The sequence below is a fragment of the Ostrea edulis genome, chromosome 8 (genome assembly GCF_947568905.1).
Source record: "Ostrea edulis chromosome 8, xbOstEdul1.1, whole genome shotgun sequence".
NCBI classification, from domain to species: domain Eukaryota; kingdom Metazoa; phylum Mollusca; class Bivalvia; order Ostreida; family Ostreidae; genus Ostrea; species Ostrea edulis.
The window spans coordinates 44,747,951-44,765,390 of NC_079171.1; the positions used below are offsets into that span (position 1 = coordinate 44,747,951).

Consider the following 17,440-nt stretch of genomic DNA (forward strand, 5'->3'; position numbering starts at 1 on the left):
TCATTTGTAAATGAAAGAATTAGACATTTAGAAAAAGAAATAAATGATATTGAGGAATCAGACTATCAAAATATTGATATGAATAGAAAAAGAAATATCGAGGCAGAGTTAGACAGTCTATATAACAAGAAATGCCAAGGTGCTTTTATACGATCAAGATCCAAATGGATAACTGAAGGTGAGAAATGTACGAGTTATTTCTTATCTTTAGAAAAAAGTAGACAAAAACAAAGTGTTATAAAAGATTTAAAAATTGATAACAAAGATATTTCAAAAACTAGCGACATAATGTATGCCATGTGCAATTTCTATGAAAACTTATATTCTTCCCAAAACATATCGGATGACGAAATTGATGACTACTTACAATCTGTTGAACTCTGTTCATATCTTAATTTCATTTTTATCTTGTATATATAAGGAAAGCAATATTAGATAACAAAAGATTGTTTCGGCTTTCGACGGAAAAAAAACCCAACAACAATATGTTTCCACTGAATGTTTAAATAACATGCAATTAGCGTAGTATATAAATATCGCGTAGGTTGGAATAGATCGCACGGCAAAGCAAACACTGATCAGGTGTTACTAAAACGCGGAATGGTAAATGGAACGGAACGTAAAATAAGTGTAAATAAATTATGGGAGTGATCAGCATTTGTAAAATCAAAAAGATTATTGTATTAAGAACAAGGTTACGTTTTTTATTATTAAAATAAAAATTATGGGAGTTTTTTTTACAAGCGGTAAAACAATCTTAACTTAAAATTCTGCATAATAAATTGATTAAAAGAAGTTAAACGTTTGTAAAAGAATTTACAAAGCGTCTTAGAAGAATTTTGAAATGTGGGCATTGACAGAGATGTTAGCGAACAGCGACACCTATGGGTAGGTAATGGAAAGAACACCAATACTTTATATCCCCCGCCCCTGGTGGCAAAACGTCATTAACGCACATTCACGTGTAAATTTTTACATAATACCGTGTATGTGTACATAATTACAACAGGGAGTGTGGTATTTGTATATAACAACGACAATTCATGATCTTATCAAGTTAGCAAGTTAAACATCTTGTGTTTGACATATTATTTTATAATTAGCAAAGACTTTGTGACGACAGTACTCCAATCCTAAATAGGGAGGACTTCTAGCAGTTTATTTCTAAACTAAATACTTGTATCTTAATATTTAGATTAATAATGAGATGACCTTAAAATTTTAATTCCATTCAAGCATATTTAGTCTTTTAGCTATTTCATATCTGTTAATTTCTCATACTATGGATTGTAAACTTCACCTAAGTTTTCATTGGTTTTGTTTCAATCTTTCTTTCCCGCTGTATCTCTTCGAGTTCAACACTAACCCACAGTATATCGGTAAATGTACGAACTTTCACATAAATTCATCCCAAGCGAGGCAAACCTTTTATATACACCGGAGTCCGCTTTAAAACTTGATACGATACATAAATACATATACAATCATGTATTATACCAAGTGTAGAACTAAATTACGAATAAAAGCAAGTTCGATTTAAGAAGGCTATGTATGGGGGAAATTGTTGAAAAACTACATTATCTTTTACAATGTTGTTTCGGGGTGGGGGGGGGGGGTGTATTCATTGGATATAAAATTTGAAACTTCAAATCTATTTCAGCATGATTATTATTATTTTTTAAAAATATTTATTCATATTTTTCATGGTACGTTAATGATTTTAAAACACATATTGCATTAGTATGGAGTATATGAAACGGTGGACTCTGTGGATGATTTTCCGCTCTCGCTCGCTCTCTCTCTCTCTCTCTCTCTCTCTCTCTCTCTCTCTCTCTCTCTCTCTCTCTCTCTCTCTCTCTCTCTCTCTGTGTGTGTGTGTGTGTGTGTGTATTAATTTCTTCTTCCCTTGTTCATGATAAAACTTTTATTTTGCAAAATGCTGACTTCCTCATAACATTATTGCATACAATATTTTCCGTCTTCCGTTCCGTTTTCCGTTCCGCGTTTTACCAGCACCCCACACAAAATATTAATGCCGTTGACTTTTGGATTGATTAATTGTTTGTTTAAATTATGTCCCGTCGAGATTTTTTTTACTCATATCGAGACTGTAGCAGTGACAGTTAGCGTGCCAACGCCTGCCGCGACACGGAACCTCCGTTTTAAAGGTCATATCCGAAAGACCCGTAATGTTGAGTGTCTCCAGCTACTCATTAACAGCGTAAAGTGCTATAGTAAATCAGCTCCAGGCGTACTTACCCCCCCTCCCCCTCTTTCCCTTCAAAGTGACAAACTATTTTTGTTTTGGTATGTTTTCTGTTTGTGAAATTGTGTGTGTGGGGGGGGGGGGGGTGTTCAAGCGACTCTTTTTCTTCTTTTCATCTTTATATACATTTTCGTTTTTAATAATCATTGTTTCTTTAAAAGATTTTTTTTTTGTTTCTTCGTACATGAATATTTTACCTTGACATGTCTTTAAAACTGTCATATACATGTATAGTATACATTGGTGTAAATTAATTCAAAAAAAAAAACAAAACCCATTTAATTTTGAATTACATGTACTTTAATGCGGAATTTTTTTTCTATATAAATACATCCTATTTATGCACGAGGAACGCTTTCTACCAAGAAAATTATCATTACTTTCTATTTAGTAAATCTTCCGGATGATTTTCAATCTGAAAAACTTCCTGGTGATTTATAGGCGGAAGGGTTTTTGAAGACACAGAAATTATTATTTGAAAAAGTGATTCCTGATTGAATTATTGAATATTTATTAGGGGCGTACATCTCGAAAAAAAAATGTCTAACGTTGCACAAATCAGACCGGTTGCGGTGGCCCAGTGCTTGCGAGTGTTGGCTTTGTGGTCGGGTAGTAGTCAGTGAATCGACTCTTTATACAGGTACATCGTTCTCTATCTAAAAAATATCTTCGTCTTTGTTGACAACGACTTTTCATAGATGGCATTTTTCCCCCGTGTCAACTCAGCTATACACATATTGCCTTTTTCTAGTGACCATGGCGTTCATTGTTTGTTATTGGTTTGGTTTTAATTTTTTATGTCACCCGAGCTCGAAGATCGGGGGGGCAATATTCGTTTTGTCCTGTCTGTCATTCTGTCTGAAACATTAACCTTGCTAATAACTTTTGAACAATAAGTGATAGAGCTTTGATATTTCACATGAGTATTCCTTGTGACCAGAACTTTCCGTGGGTACTAAACATTTTGACCTTGGCATTTGACGTACTTTTTAAAAAATTGACATTTGTCATAACCTCTGAATGGTAAATATTAGAGCTTTCATATTGCATATGAACATTTCTTGTGACAAGATCTTTCTACTGGTACCAAGATATTTGTCCTTGTGACCTTGGCCATCTTTGGAATATTGGTCATTATCGGAAGCATTTGTGTTTCACAAACACATCTTGTTGCTTCCTTGTTTGTTTTTGTTTGTTGTTTATTTTTTTGTAATTATTATTATTTTTGGCTTGCTTGTTTGTTTTATTTCACTATATATACATCAATGACCCACGCTATCGGAAAATTCATGTTTCTCTATTCACCATGATATTTACTTCCACAGTAAACATATGGACGAAAATGCAAGTAAAAATTTAATAAAATGTTTTATTCATATATTCTTTTTTCAGGTAAAAAACGATCTCAGACAAAGATAACAAAACAATGGGAAGTAAAATGAAAACATGTGGAGGAAATTCGGATGAATGTTAGATCAGTCACTCCCCCGGATCGAAAGGAGTTCTATACTTTGGGATAACTAGCCTGTGTGGCAATACCGCACATGTTGCGATCATCCTTGGCCATCATGAAAAATCCCTGCATACCCCAGGAGGTTCCCCAGCTAAAATTACAGAAAAAAACAATCGTTACTTGAAATTTAAGAATCGATTAATTAACCGCACATATTCCCATAAACACGTTCAGCTATGCACCTAAATATCAGAGATTAAATAATGATATAAAATACACATACATCCATCAACCCAGTTACTGCTACTAAGTTTCGATCTTCATGTAACTTATGAATTCTGTACTTGGTACGACATATTATTCACGTGTATTGTTATATGTATGTTGAAATGCATTGATTTTATATCCTCAATATTGTATCTGTATGTCTACTCACCCTCTACTGTCTTATTTGTATATATTTGTCAATATTTTGTATTTATAACCGATGAGCTGTATAGCTTAAGGAAATAAAGAATCTGAATCTGCGATTGAACAAATGTCGTCATACCTATTTTTAACGATCCAATAGTTGTTGCCGTTATTAGATCCGTAACCGACAGCCAAAACTCCATGGTCCAGTTTTGTAGAACTGCAAGCAGGCTCCTTGTACACTCCCTCCTTGTAAAGCTGGAAAGATTTATGGCCGGCGTCCATAGCAACGGAAATGGGACCAACGGTAGCGACAGCCTCGGCTAGTTTTTCCTCGCTCTGGTGGGGAATGTCTACAAAACCTGTATCGGTAGCGCCGACATCAGATTCTTTGAATTTGCACAATCCGTCCTAAAACAAGAAAGGGCAAGAAAATGTTAAGCTACTTATCAAAACTTCGGAATATCGTATACTTAATTGTTTATATTTCAATTATTCAAATTCATAAAAATTGGATTTGAAAAGCCCAGACAATGACAACCTCTTTGTTATTTGGATAGCTTCAAGAATTAAATGTCCTCTGGGATATCTAAGACAAAATATTTCCTTCAAGACAAAGAGCAGTGACATTCTCTCTGGGTTAACCCCAGCAATGATGTTCCCTTTGAGATACATTTAGCCTCCTTCGTTAATTAGTCCCATTATTCGCCAAGGGATCTTCCTCGTGGGTACTTTTCACTTTGGGATAGTTCACAATAGACAATACCTTGGCTTTGTATGGGTATGACTCTTCGGTATCAATTCCTTTGTTTTGCTCGATGTATCTGAATGCGTTGTCCATCAGACCTCCCTTGCACCCATGGTTTCCTAAAAAAGAAGACATTTTTATTCTTCAAAATCTATTTTTATTGCAGATAAAATCCGTTACAACTACTGCCTACCATGTGTCCATATTACAAAACACGCCTATTCTCACAGATAATGCCCAGATCTCATTGTCTTTGAGGCATAGCCAAAACTATGTATTGATAAACAAAACTGAGATAGAGATCGTATTACACCTCTGCATTCTCTCCCATTAAGATATACTAAGATCTTGATCCCGATGCATATTCCCCAAATCGATCACAATTAAATTATCCAGCATTGTCGTTTCTATATCAAATGGATCTCAAAACATACCGAATTATTACTTTACTGGTAACGTACCGTTCCTAAAAGTTTCATTGACCTCCTCTCTCCCATTTTTGAAATATTAGCTTATAAACAAATAAATTAATTAACACCCAACAACCGTGCAAATACTCTTCCTATATCCACCCTAAACATTGAATTGTTATCGTCTCTCTGAGAGCTCTTCCTTTAGCCACCCCTGAACATTGAATTGTTACCGACTCTCTGAGAGCTCTTCCTTTAGCCACCCCTGAACATTGAAATATTACCTTCTCTCTGTGAGCAGTCGACGAGATTCTGTTCAGACAGGGATACCAACTTATTGTCGGCCTTGAAGTGTTGACCTTCAAGTGACCCAGTGGCGGAAAAGGACCAGCATGACCCGCAGTGGCCCTGGTTTTTGATTGGTGTGACGTATCCTTTGTTTCGCCAGTCGACGCTGTCGGGAAGATCTCCGATGTTGCTTGGGGACAAGTAGGTCTGACCTTTCGTTCTGTTGGCGGACATGATGTATCCGTTCATGATGGCCCGGAATTCGAAGATGGTCTAGATAAATAAAAATAGTATACTCCATTAAGAAGTCTATTGCACAACTTCAATTACGAATTATTATAGGACGGCAAAGAAGATGCGAAAGCTAGATTCTTCTAAGAATATGATATATATATTGTTTGATGGCAATTCATCGTGAAAAAGCCACAACATCGAATCTGTAGAAACGGGAAGCCCCATAAAGTGATCATACGCATGCCTTGAAGATGACGTTAAAATCACACCAATTTTTAATGTAACAATTACTTGTCAAATAAGCAAATCACTCCTCGGTCTTTTCAGCGGAGAAAAACCACTCACCATGTCAGCGTATTCGTTTTGTCCCAACCAGAAGGTGTGTTCCCCGCGGTCCGCAGCCAGATTGTGTTTCTGGATGTAGTGAACATTGTCCTCCCAGATGAGACGTCTGTATACAGAGAAAGGGATACACATCAGCTAATGAAATCAATCCGCAAGGGGTGGGTGTGTGTTTTAAATTACTTTTATTAATTATCATATGCATACAAGACGAGTCCCGCAGATGTTACCTAATACACACCTGTCATTATGAATCTGTGCGTGTACAGCGTACATTATATTTATTTTGTTGTATAAAACACTTCTTCCTGTCTGCAGATATCTCGATGATTTAAATTGACATTAGCGGCATCGATTATCAATACAATGATATCCAGTGTATAGGTACATGTTTAAAATTTGTGGAATTTTCCCAAATCCCAAAACGGCGTTATAAGAAGTTCCGAGATCCACCCCCCCCCCCCGAAAACTTACCTCATCTGCTCCTCCTCCTGGCTGTACGATTTAGTATGTACTTGTTTGTAGAGGGCCCAATCGTTATCGAGATCTTTGTTCAAGATCGGAGTAGCGAAAGCTGCCACACACAAACTGGCGATCACCAAAAGTGTATTCATCTATCAAGGAAAAGCTATACATTAATTTGACTCCACTATTTGGCACACTGTTTTCCCCTATAATAGCTGTTTTTGGCTATATTTAGATCTAAAACTTCATTGTTATTTCGGATTTCAAACATCTCGGTTGGGCATCACTAAAGAGACATTATTTGTCGAAATGTGCAAGGTGCATCAAAATAAGTTTTACATTAATATCGTTTGTAACATGAAATTTGATTGGTTGAGCATAGTGTATTACTTTCCACCTAATGCATAATGACATCTTCAAAACTTGACATTTTTTGTTTAAGATGTCCACTGTATCTTTATAACACAATCTAACGCGTAATCATCATGCGATTAAATGATTTATTGGTATAAGGAATCAATTGGATTGTGAAATTTGTTATTAAATTACTTGATAATATCACATTTTAATAAACCGATTCGCTGTTTATGAATGTAATTTGCACATTCTAGTGCTTTAGCAATCAATTCATCTTAATAAAAACTGGACTGAAACCAACTAATATACAAAAAAACCACACCAAAAACATAGATAAATATATAAATAAAAAACAAACAAATCCCTGGAATTAAAAGAGTATCCAATTTTTATTTTAAATGATTTATTTTTGTCCAACTCTTGTGTCTATCACAATGATACGGAGGAATTTACTATTCATAGTTCTATTCAAGCTCAAACATTCCAAATTGAAATTAAACTCAAAGAAAATAATAAATTAAAATTAAAATCAATAAAGATGACACCTTTCTGATATATCGCGGTCAGTGAAATTTAATTTTGTGTTCATTCATCTACTTTTTTTTTTTTTCTTTTCTGAAATTTTACAATTACCCCGGCATCATGTATATACATGTGTATACAGTTTTCTGGATAGAAGTATTGCTTTACAGGTTATTGTCCATCCAAGTTTTATTTGCCACTCTCGGTCAGAGGCATGTCAACTTTTCTGGTCACACAATACAGAAATGGAATTTGACTTAATTCCAGATAAATGGAAAGTGCGAAAACGAAAAATATACATATTTTTAAAAAAGCAAAGTTGTGTTCTGCCACATTTCGTATTATGAACATGGGGGTAATCTTAGCATACAAATCTCTGATATTTATCTGTGGTAGTTCAAGTCCTTACCTTGATCTCTAGATGTATACAGGTGAGGAAATACGGGGTATTCCACTTAAATAGATATCACTGCGGCTGCGCGTGACGAGCAAATCAGCTGACTCCTCGTGCGCTACACATGGTTAGATAACACATGATTGAGAAGAGCGTGTGTAAATAATATTGCTCTAAACTCTAAAAATTCCGTGTACTAATTTTAGTGTAGGTAGTGTCAAGTATATGTTCTAATTAATGTCCGTTATTTATTTCAAATGCATCCGTAACCTCTTCAAAGTCCATTTTGATTTGTGTTTATTAAAAACCCATGTGTAATAACCATTATCTAAAATCACAAGACAAAATTCTTTATTTTCCTGGTTTTAAATAAAGGTTAACGATATTTAGTTCCTGAAGAATAACTTTATTCACTTCCTCTTCCGAATTTCCTTGATGATTCAGCGTTAAGTTTTAAAGGGGAGATCACCCGGTTTTACCACTCGCTTATATATCTCTATCAGTGAAGAGTTGTGACTATGAGGAAAAAATAATACTATTTGTTCGGCAATTTTATTTTTTTAAATGTTTTTCTTTCTTAAAACTACATACATCAAATGGGTTTATTATGGGCCGGCACGAGCCGGCCCATTCTATGAAATAAGAATTTGAGAAGTGTATGAGTTTCTGCGGGATGAGTGTGTATTTTTTTTTTAAGTTGGATTACTGATTATCATGATACGTTTTCATTTTGTATGTAAAGTAATTCGGTGGTGTTTTTTAAACATTTGTTTTTTTTTTTTTTTTTTTTTTTTTTTTTTTTTTTTGTGTAACACACAGGTCACGTGCGCTTATCTGCTGACCTATTTATAGAGGTGGCGTCATTTTTGTTTTGTTTTGAAAAATGCATAATTCCAAGGGTGCTAAAGAATGTTTTGATTATTGCATTATACTATTTTGTTAAATATTGTCACAGGTTGTGCCAATAAAATTTTCAATCTTGAATGAATCTGATTTATTTCATAGCGAAAGGTTATGATATTTGGATAACCCAAATTAAATGTCAGTTTTAATATGGAAAGTGTGAAATTAAATTAATGCAGTATTCATGCAACAGTCATTGGTTGAATTATTTTGCACATTAGAAAATATTTGCTTAATATATTCAAGTGATAAAAGCTCAATATTTTCCAATAATGAACATTGTAAATATTCATCAAACTTATAACATCCAAGGAGCAGAATAACCCATATCTATTATTTTTAGGTCATTCAGATGAGGCTTGTAAGCCATGGTCCTGTGTCACGATAGGCGTTAGCACGATAAAGAACCCTCACTGCTCAATTCGCCCGAAGGTGACGTCTCTATAAGAGTGAAAAATTCGAGAATGAGACGTAAAGCAGCATATAAACACATTATTCTGAGGTCACAATGGTTTAAGGTTAAGGTTCAGACTGCTCTTTAAAAAAGTCCACTGGAGAACCTTTGCCTACTGGACATACACGTAGTTCACAGATTTTTAAGGAGTAACAGATTACTGTTCATTTTGTATGTTAATGGGTCGAATTTGGACACTTGTCCAATCAATATGTTTACGAGACAGTTTTAGTTTATGGAAACAATGATACTCTCTTGGAAATTTGTTCGGCCCATAACTTTGGTGCGTGCACCAATGTTTCTTGTATCGACTGATTTGCGTAGCTAACTTTGCGGATTTGTATGGAAGTGCAATTGCATGATGGGAAATGCAAAATGGAAGGTTGAAAAAATGAAAATGGAAGGTTTAACAACGGAAGGATATGATTGATTGGATCATATTTCATTGTAGCATTGAGACCACATTGCTTATGACTTACGAGCCCCTCTCAATCAACATCATGTATACAACGACCATATGACTGAGAGTGGGTGTTGAATACACATGCATATAGTGAAGTGAAAATATCGATATAGAGTAGTATAAAGAGACTTCCTTGATCTCATTTGTGGAAAGATGTCACAAGTGCGATACGTTTGGATTGATTGATTGATTTTACGTCCGGTCGAGATTGTTTTTAACTCATATCGAGACGCCACCAGCTGTAAGGTGAAGTACCACAAATTTAGACCCATCCATGCGCTGATGGCCGTAGCAATGAGGGGTTTTATCGTGCCAACGCCTGCCGCGACACGGGTACTCCGTTTTTAAGACCCGTGATTCTCACTTCTAAATGCCATGCGTTTGGCAATCAATACCTATTTTTAAAATGTCAGGTTATGGCACGAGCGGGGCTCGAACTCGAGGCCTCCCGGTTACGAAGCAAACGTTTTCATAATTAAATAATTTTGTGCTGATTTGAAAAACTCTTCCAAGGTGTAGAGAGCATCCTTAATGCTTAATATATTTATTTTTGAACATTCATTCACCCTACAGATAAATCGCTAAGATAGACATTCAGTGATAAATTTCTTATCAAATATTCTTGTATGATAATTGTAATTTTTGTGTATATTGTTTTCATTTTAATTACATTTTAAACAAATAATTTTTACATGGTGTTTCCCTATAAATTGCTGGCAAAGGGGTAACAGTTTTAAAAAAGGGTACCAGTTTTGTAATGGTTTGACAAGGTACATGTATCTAGGTGCTTGTTGTCCTTAAACTTGAACGCAATGGTGACCACGATGTGACCTAGATTATAGAGGTCATGTACCCGCTTATGACCTATATAATGAATACAAATCTCTCAAACGTCTCAATAACTTGTCTTATCAGAGCAATTATTGATAGCTGGATAGTAACTGAAAACATGCGAAGGAACTTTATCGCCCGGCTGTTTGTTTAGATTTTATGAAATGAATAATAAAGGACTGATGAGTAAAATGAGGCCGGGGAATTTTGTACGCATTTGAAATTTGTCTTCAATAAGATTTATCTGACCCCAGGTGTTGGTCAATAATGTTTTTCGGTCATGTTGATTTTTATTCATGAAAAAAATATACCAGCCTGGAGAAAATGGTGTGAAAAGTTACAATCAGATTAATGTTTAATAGCGCAGCTGAATATTTAGTATTTCTTATAATTCAGAGTCAAGATTAGAGCAATTATTCTCATGGTGGTTTAATTGTGTATAAACTTTACAAATAATATCCCTTTACAAGGTAGTTATTGTAATAAATAATTTCATGCACGAAAGCATTTTCTAAAATAAAATTGCATCGCAAAAAAATTAATAACTTGAAAACCAATAACAACCAAAAAAAAAAAAAAAAATAAGAAATACCCCCCCCCCCACGAGAATAATAAACAAACACAACCCTCCAAACAAACAAAAATAAAACAGTGGAAACAAAACACCAAAAAAAATACAACACAAAAATTAAACAATATGAACACACACAAAAAATCACCATAGCAAAATAACTAACGATTTTCTTTACGACAGGTTTCAAGGATACACGTACTTGTATATTATGCAAATACCGCCAGGTCATGTGATCAAAAATTTAAATAGAAGACAGCATAACCCTCCGTAATCATACCCCCGGCTTAGTTTCGTAACAGACGCAGACGTTCACTGTACAAAAGGTATGTAGAAACTAACCTACTTCTTATTAGGTCCGATGTAAATTACCAAATACTTACTTCATAGTTTCAAATAATGCAACTGTTACATCAATTTGTTTTGCCGTCCCTTGATTTTTCCCTGTATTTGATTGTTTGATTGTTTTTATTTTTGTCGAATATCTTAAAATGTTTTTGACTTTTACTGTCACTAAAATACATCATGGGAAACTCAATGCATTTAAAAATTCAGTGATAAATTTAGAAGCAATGTTATTTCTATGCGTTACGTGAAGAAACAATTCAGAAACTTTATAGTGCACTCCTGCAAATTAAATTCATAAGATAAAAAAAAATTGCAACCCGAATAATGCAGGCAATTCACAACGTGTGATAAAACGGGGTCGTCTGAACGCTTTTGGTATCCGCTCTTCGCATACATGTAAATTTATTTAAAATCTTATCTGGGATTGTCGCCATGAGTTTTCAAGATGCAGACTTGATGTGGTGAAATTGTGGAAATGCTCTTTAATAGAGTGACAGTGTCGCTAACGTCATATCACATGATGTACTCATGTGGATGTCATGTGATATACCTCATCTATATAACATAGTCATGTCTGCTGCAGACAACTTCAAGTGTCAGATTTATCAAGTGTTTGATTGCTTAATCTACAGATGTTGCGCTTCGTTGTCTTAGCGGCTTTGGTTGCGGTTAGCATTGCCCGCCTGTCACAAACCGAGTTGGACGAGGAATGGCAACTCTTTTTGAAGCAACATAGCAAAGAGTATGCGGCGGAAGAGGGGACCAAGAGGTAAGTCTTAAACGAAAATGGTTACCTTTCAAGAATGCGAAATCATATAAAATATAGATTAATGTTATATCATTTTATATATCATGGTGCATGTGCTAATAAGTACAAAGTTAAAAGTGTAACGTACCTTTGTTTTCTCAAAATATTAAGGAAATTCGAAGAAAGTCAAACTAAATACAAACTTTAAAAAAATCAAAGTATGTACGTCAGTTTACTCGCTGGTTTGGTTAAGAAACCGACAAGAAAAATTACACTGATGAAAATTGGAAGCTCTATATGCTATGCGTACAATACTTTGATGTACAGTAGGTTTGCAATTCAAGTATATGACTTCTAGGCGTATGATCTGGGAAAGCAACTTGGACTACATCCAGAAACACAATATGGCTGCCGACCGTGGAGAACACACCTTCTGGCTGGGAATGAACGAATATGGAGACATGGTGTGTAGAACGAATGAAGAGAGAGTCAGACAGACAGACACACACACAGAGAGAGAGAGAGAGGACACACACACACACACAGAGAGAGAGAGAGAGAGAGAGAGAGAGAGAGAGAGAGAATTTACTTCTTACAACTATTATACTTTAACACAAATCGTCTCTCAATATTTCCTTGCGATTAGTAACATGTGAAAATGACATAAACCCCATTATGCACGGAGAGAAAGAAGGGTGTCGTAAACATTTTAATACAACATAAGTGCTAAGTATTACTTTACCCGTAAGTTTACTTTTTGATTATGCGATGGAAGGCGATTTTGATTGGTCGATAATTCGAATGCATTGTACTTACTTTAGACCAACGAAGAATTCGTCAAAACCATGAACGGATATAGAATGAGGAACGGAACAAGCAGAGGTTCTCTCTACCTTCCTCCGTCCAATGTTGGTGACCTTCCCGCCACGGTCGACTGGAGAAGCAAAGGTTACGTCACACCTATCAAAAACCAGGTAAGTTTAAAGAGCAAGCCTATTGCTCCAATAAAATAAAAACCTGTTGTAATGGAAGTTTAATTTATATCTGCGCAATCGCGCAATACGATATTTTTATGTAGAATTTCTCGTGTTGGAAATTTTATGTTATCTAGAAGCATTGAGTAAAGGTTCAACTTTATACATTTCCTCACAGTTCAATACTTCTAGCAATCATAGAATTCTGATTCAAAATTACAATGCCACTTTTTCATGTTACCTACCTCCTTTACGCACGAGCTACTTAACCTATCACAAACATCTTTGAGTGTGTTGAAATTTTCGATTCTGAACTTCTACTCACTTTTATACGTACATTTATTTTTAGGGTCAGTGCGGATCTTGTTGGTCTTTCTCAGCTACGGGGTCACTTGAGGGTCAAACTTTCAAAAAGTCTGGCAAACTGCCATCTCTGTCAGAACAAAACTTGGTTGACTGCTCAACGAAACAAGGTAAAGATCAAAAGCACTGAATAGCGAACACTAATATCTATCATCCCACAACCTCATATCCTCAACTGTTAACACTACCTCACATCTCCAACTGTTAACACTACCTCACATCTCCAACTGTTAACACTACCTCATATCTTCAACTGTTAACACTACCTCATATCTTGAACTGTTAATACCACCTCATATCTTCAACTGTTAACACTACCTTATATCTTCAACTGTTAACACTACCTCATATCTTCAACTGTTAACACTACCTCATATCTTCAACTGTTAACACTACCTCATATCTTCAATTATTAACACTACCTCATATCTCCAACTGTTAACACTACCTCATATCTTCAACTGTTAACACGACCTCACATCTTCAACTGTTAACACTACCTCATATCTTCAACTGTTAACACTACCTCATATCTTCAACTGTTCACGCTACCTCATATCTTCAACTGTTAACACTATCTCCCATCTTCAACTGTTAACATTACCTCATATCTTCAACTGTTAACACTATCTCATATCTTCAACTGTTAACACTACCTCATATCTTCAACTGTTAATGCTACTTCATATCTTCAACTGTTAACATTACTTCATATCTTCAACTGTTAACACTACCTCATATCTTCAACTATTAACGCTACCTCATATCTTCAACTGTTAACACTACCTCATATCTTCAACTATTAACGCTACCTCATATCTTCAACTGTTAACGCTACCTCATATCTTCAGTTAACACTACCTTATATCTTCAACTGTTAACACTACCTCATATCTTCAACTGTTAACATTACCTCATATCTTCAGTTAACACTACCTTATATCTTCAACTGTTAACACTACCTCATATCTACAACTGTTAACGCTACCTCATATCTTCAGCTGTTAACACTATTTCATATCTTCAACTGTGAGCAATAACCCATATCTTCAGCTATTAACACTACCCTATATCCTCAATTGTTAACACTACCCCATATCTTCAACTGTTAACACTACCTCATTTCTTCAACTGTTAATGCTACCCCATATCTTCAACTGTTAATGCTACCTCATATCCTCAACTGTTAACACTACCTCATATATTCAACAGTCAAAATTTAATTCATAGCTTCAACTGTTAATATTACCTCATATCTTCAACTGTTAATGCTATCTCATATCCTCAACTGTTAACACTACCTCGTATCTTCAACTATTAACGCTACCTCGTATCTTCAACTATCAACACTACTTCATATCTTCAACTGTTAACATTACCTCATATCTTCAACTGTTAACATTACCTCATATCTTCAACTGTTAACATTACCTCATATCTTCAACAGTTAACATTACCTCATATCTTCAACTGTTAACATTACCTCATATCTTCAGTTAACACTACCTTATATCTTCATTATCCCATATCTTCAACAGTTAACACTACCTCCCATCTTCAACCATTAACACTGGTGTCAGATATGAGATTGATCGCTGTTCGTTATCTTCACAGTTCATACATATAAAACAAACTAGGAGCTAAGCAGCATTACATTTTCTGAAATATTAAATGAGTAAAATACCAAACCAGTATCTAAAATTTAAATTGTGACTACAACCTTCCGAATTTTCTCCAGGAAACCATGGATGTGAAGGAGGTTTAATGGACGATGCTTTCACGTACATCAAAGTCAACAAGGGGATTGACACAGAGTCATCATACCCATATGAAGCTAAGGTTTGTAAAACTAATGGAGATGACAGGAAGTTGAAAGGGAAATTTAGTTGAATAATCAGCCAAGACTGCATGCAGATGAATATTATTTGTAAAGTGCCTTTCTATATCTGGCATTTTCCTCATTTCACAGAATGGAAAATGCCGATTCAACAGCGCTAATGTTGGAGCCACAGACAGTGGCTTCACCGACATCAAGAGTAAGAGTGAAGCAGATCTTCAAAGCGCCGTTGCTACAGTGGGACCTATTGCCGTTGCTATTGACGCCAGTCACATGAGCTTCCAGCTGTACAAGAGCGGAGTCTACCACGAATGGTTCTGCAGCGAGTCTCGATTGGATCACGGAGTGTTAGCTGTTGGATACGGAACAGATAGCGGCAAAGATTATTGGCTGGTTAAGAACAGGTAATCACATAACAGAGACGAGAGTCCCACCTAAAGGTCCTCTTTATCACTCACCCACAGATTATTGGCTGGTTAAGAACAGGTAATCACATAACAGAGACAAGAGTCCAACCTAAAGGTCCTCTTTATCACTCACCCACAGATTATGAAATCTTGTTCTGCGTATCAAAGCTAAATGTTTAGATATCCAGCAGCAGTATTAAGCAAGATGTGTTCTTAAAAGATAAAGGTCCCGAAAGTTCCAATACTTGTGGAAAAAAATATATAATAAAATATATATCTTATATTAACACTATATGACGTTTTGGATCCGCTCTAGGGTCAGAACCCTTGCCCAAAGGGTATTGAAAGTTTGGTGGATGCTTTGTACTTTTATCTAGTGCCAGAAAAGTTTATTGGTTCTGATGAACATTAACAGTATATAACCCCGCCCTTAACGTAGAATCCCTACCCCTGGGATTGCGAAATTTACAACTTTTGTATATCCCTTACTGTTTTTCCTAGATATGCATTTAATTTTTGCATATTAAAAATTAAAGAGGAAGCCTTTCAAATGATAACGGCATTCAATTACTATGACCAGGATCATGAAATTTTTAATTTTGTTAAGGGACTACCTGCTCCTTCTAATTATTCATTTAGATTCAATTTATTATCAATAGCATTAAAGAATATGTTACATGTGTATAAATGTTTTACACATAAACACAACATGCCAAGTTTGGCCCCTCTCTGGAGTCCGAAACGCTAACCATAGGATCATGAAATTTGTAATTCTAGTAGAAGTCTTTCTGCTCGACATGCCTATGCGTTTAGTGTAAAAAGACGATGTTTGGAAATTGAGCAAATTTCCCCACCCCTATGGGAGCAGGGGAACTGGAATTTACAAAACGATTGTCCCAAAGATGCTTCATTTCAAAATTTAAAAATGTAGTTATCCATAAGTTAAAAATGTTAATATTGATAACACAATGTGGACGACGACGAACACAGACCAATAGCATAGGTCACCTGTGCACTATTCATCAAACCTAAATTATTATTAACCAATGACATAATATTTAGGTCACCTGTGCACTCAGGTGACCTAAATATTATGTCATTGGTTAATAATAATTTAGGTTTGATGAATAGCGTAGCATCATATTCGGTATAATACACATGCGTGTATTATGGAAACAAATGGTAATATCAAGCAAATCAAAGCTTAACGTTCAATCTCAAATACTGTTTGTGATTAGTTACTTTAATTATTTTACCGAATGAAAGGCTATACATTGATTGGCTTATTCTTGATCATAACTGCGCCTGATTGGTTGATTTGTAACCGAAGTCAGTGATTAATTACATGTTCATGATTTGCAGCTGGGGCGAATCTTGGGGACAGAATGGATACATTCAGATGTCTAGAAACAGACACAATAACTGCGGTATCGCCACCTCTGCCAGCTACCCCACCGTGTAGTAATCTGTGATCACATCTGCCAGCTACCCCACCGTGTAGTAATCTGTGATATACACGGCAAATGGACAACCGTATTGACTTCCTATCAAAATCATGAAAATTGTATTAACTTCACATCGAAGAAAAATGAACTATATTTGTTTTATATTTTTGATACGAAAGTATAATGAATAAATAAGAAAAAAGAAA

General features: G+C 35.4%; 2 protein-coding genes across 2 annotated transcripts; one reads left to right on the plus strand and one right to left on the minus strand.

Annotated features, from left to right (window-relative positions):
* Positions 1–3,615: 3,615 nt before the first annotated feature.
* Positions 3,616–8,121, minus strand: LOC125661356 (procathepsin L-like). The gene is made up of 7 exons (XM_048893346.2): positions 7,906–8,121; positions 6,627–6,766; positions 6,156–6,261; positions 5,573–5,849; positions 4,897–4,997; positions 4,270–4,541; positions 3,616–3,870 (listed from the first exon to the last, which is right to left on the minus strand). Exons 2-7 carry the CDS (start codon positions 6,764–6,766, stop codon positions 3,771–3,773), a joined length of 996 nt encoding a protein of 331 aa, XP_048749303.2. The 5' UTR covers positions 7,906–8,121; the 3' UTR covers positions 3,616–3,770.
* A 3,217-nt stretch (positions 8,122–11,338) lies between these two features.
* Positions 11,339–17,440, plus strand: LOC125661361 (procathepsin L-like). Its single transcript, XM_048893351.2, has 8 exons — positions 11,339–11,438; positions 12,093–12,229; positions 12,567–12,672; positions 13,030–13,182; positions 13,532–13,655; positions 15,284–15,384; positions 15,515–15,786; positions 17,152–17,440. Exons 2-8 carry the CDS (start codon positions 12,093–12,095, stop codon positions 17,249–17,251), a joined length of 993 nt encoding a protein of 330 aa, XP_048749308.1. The 5' UTR covers positions 11,339–11,438; the 3' UTR covers positions 17,252–17,440.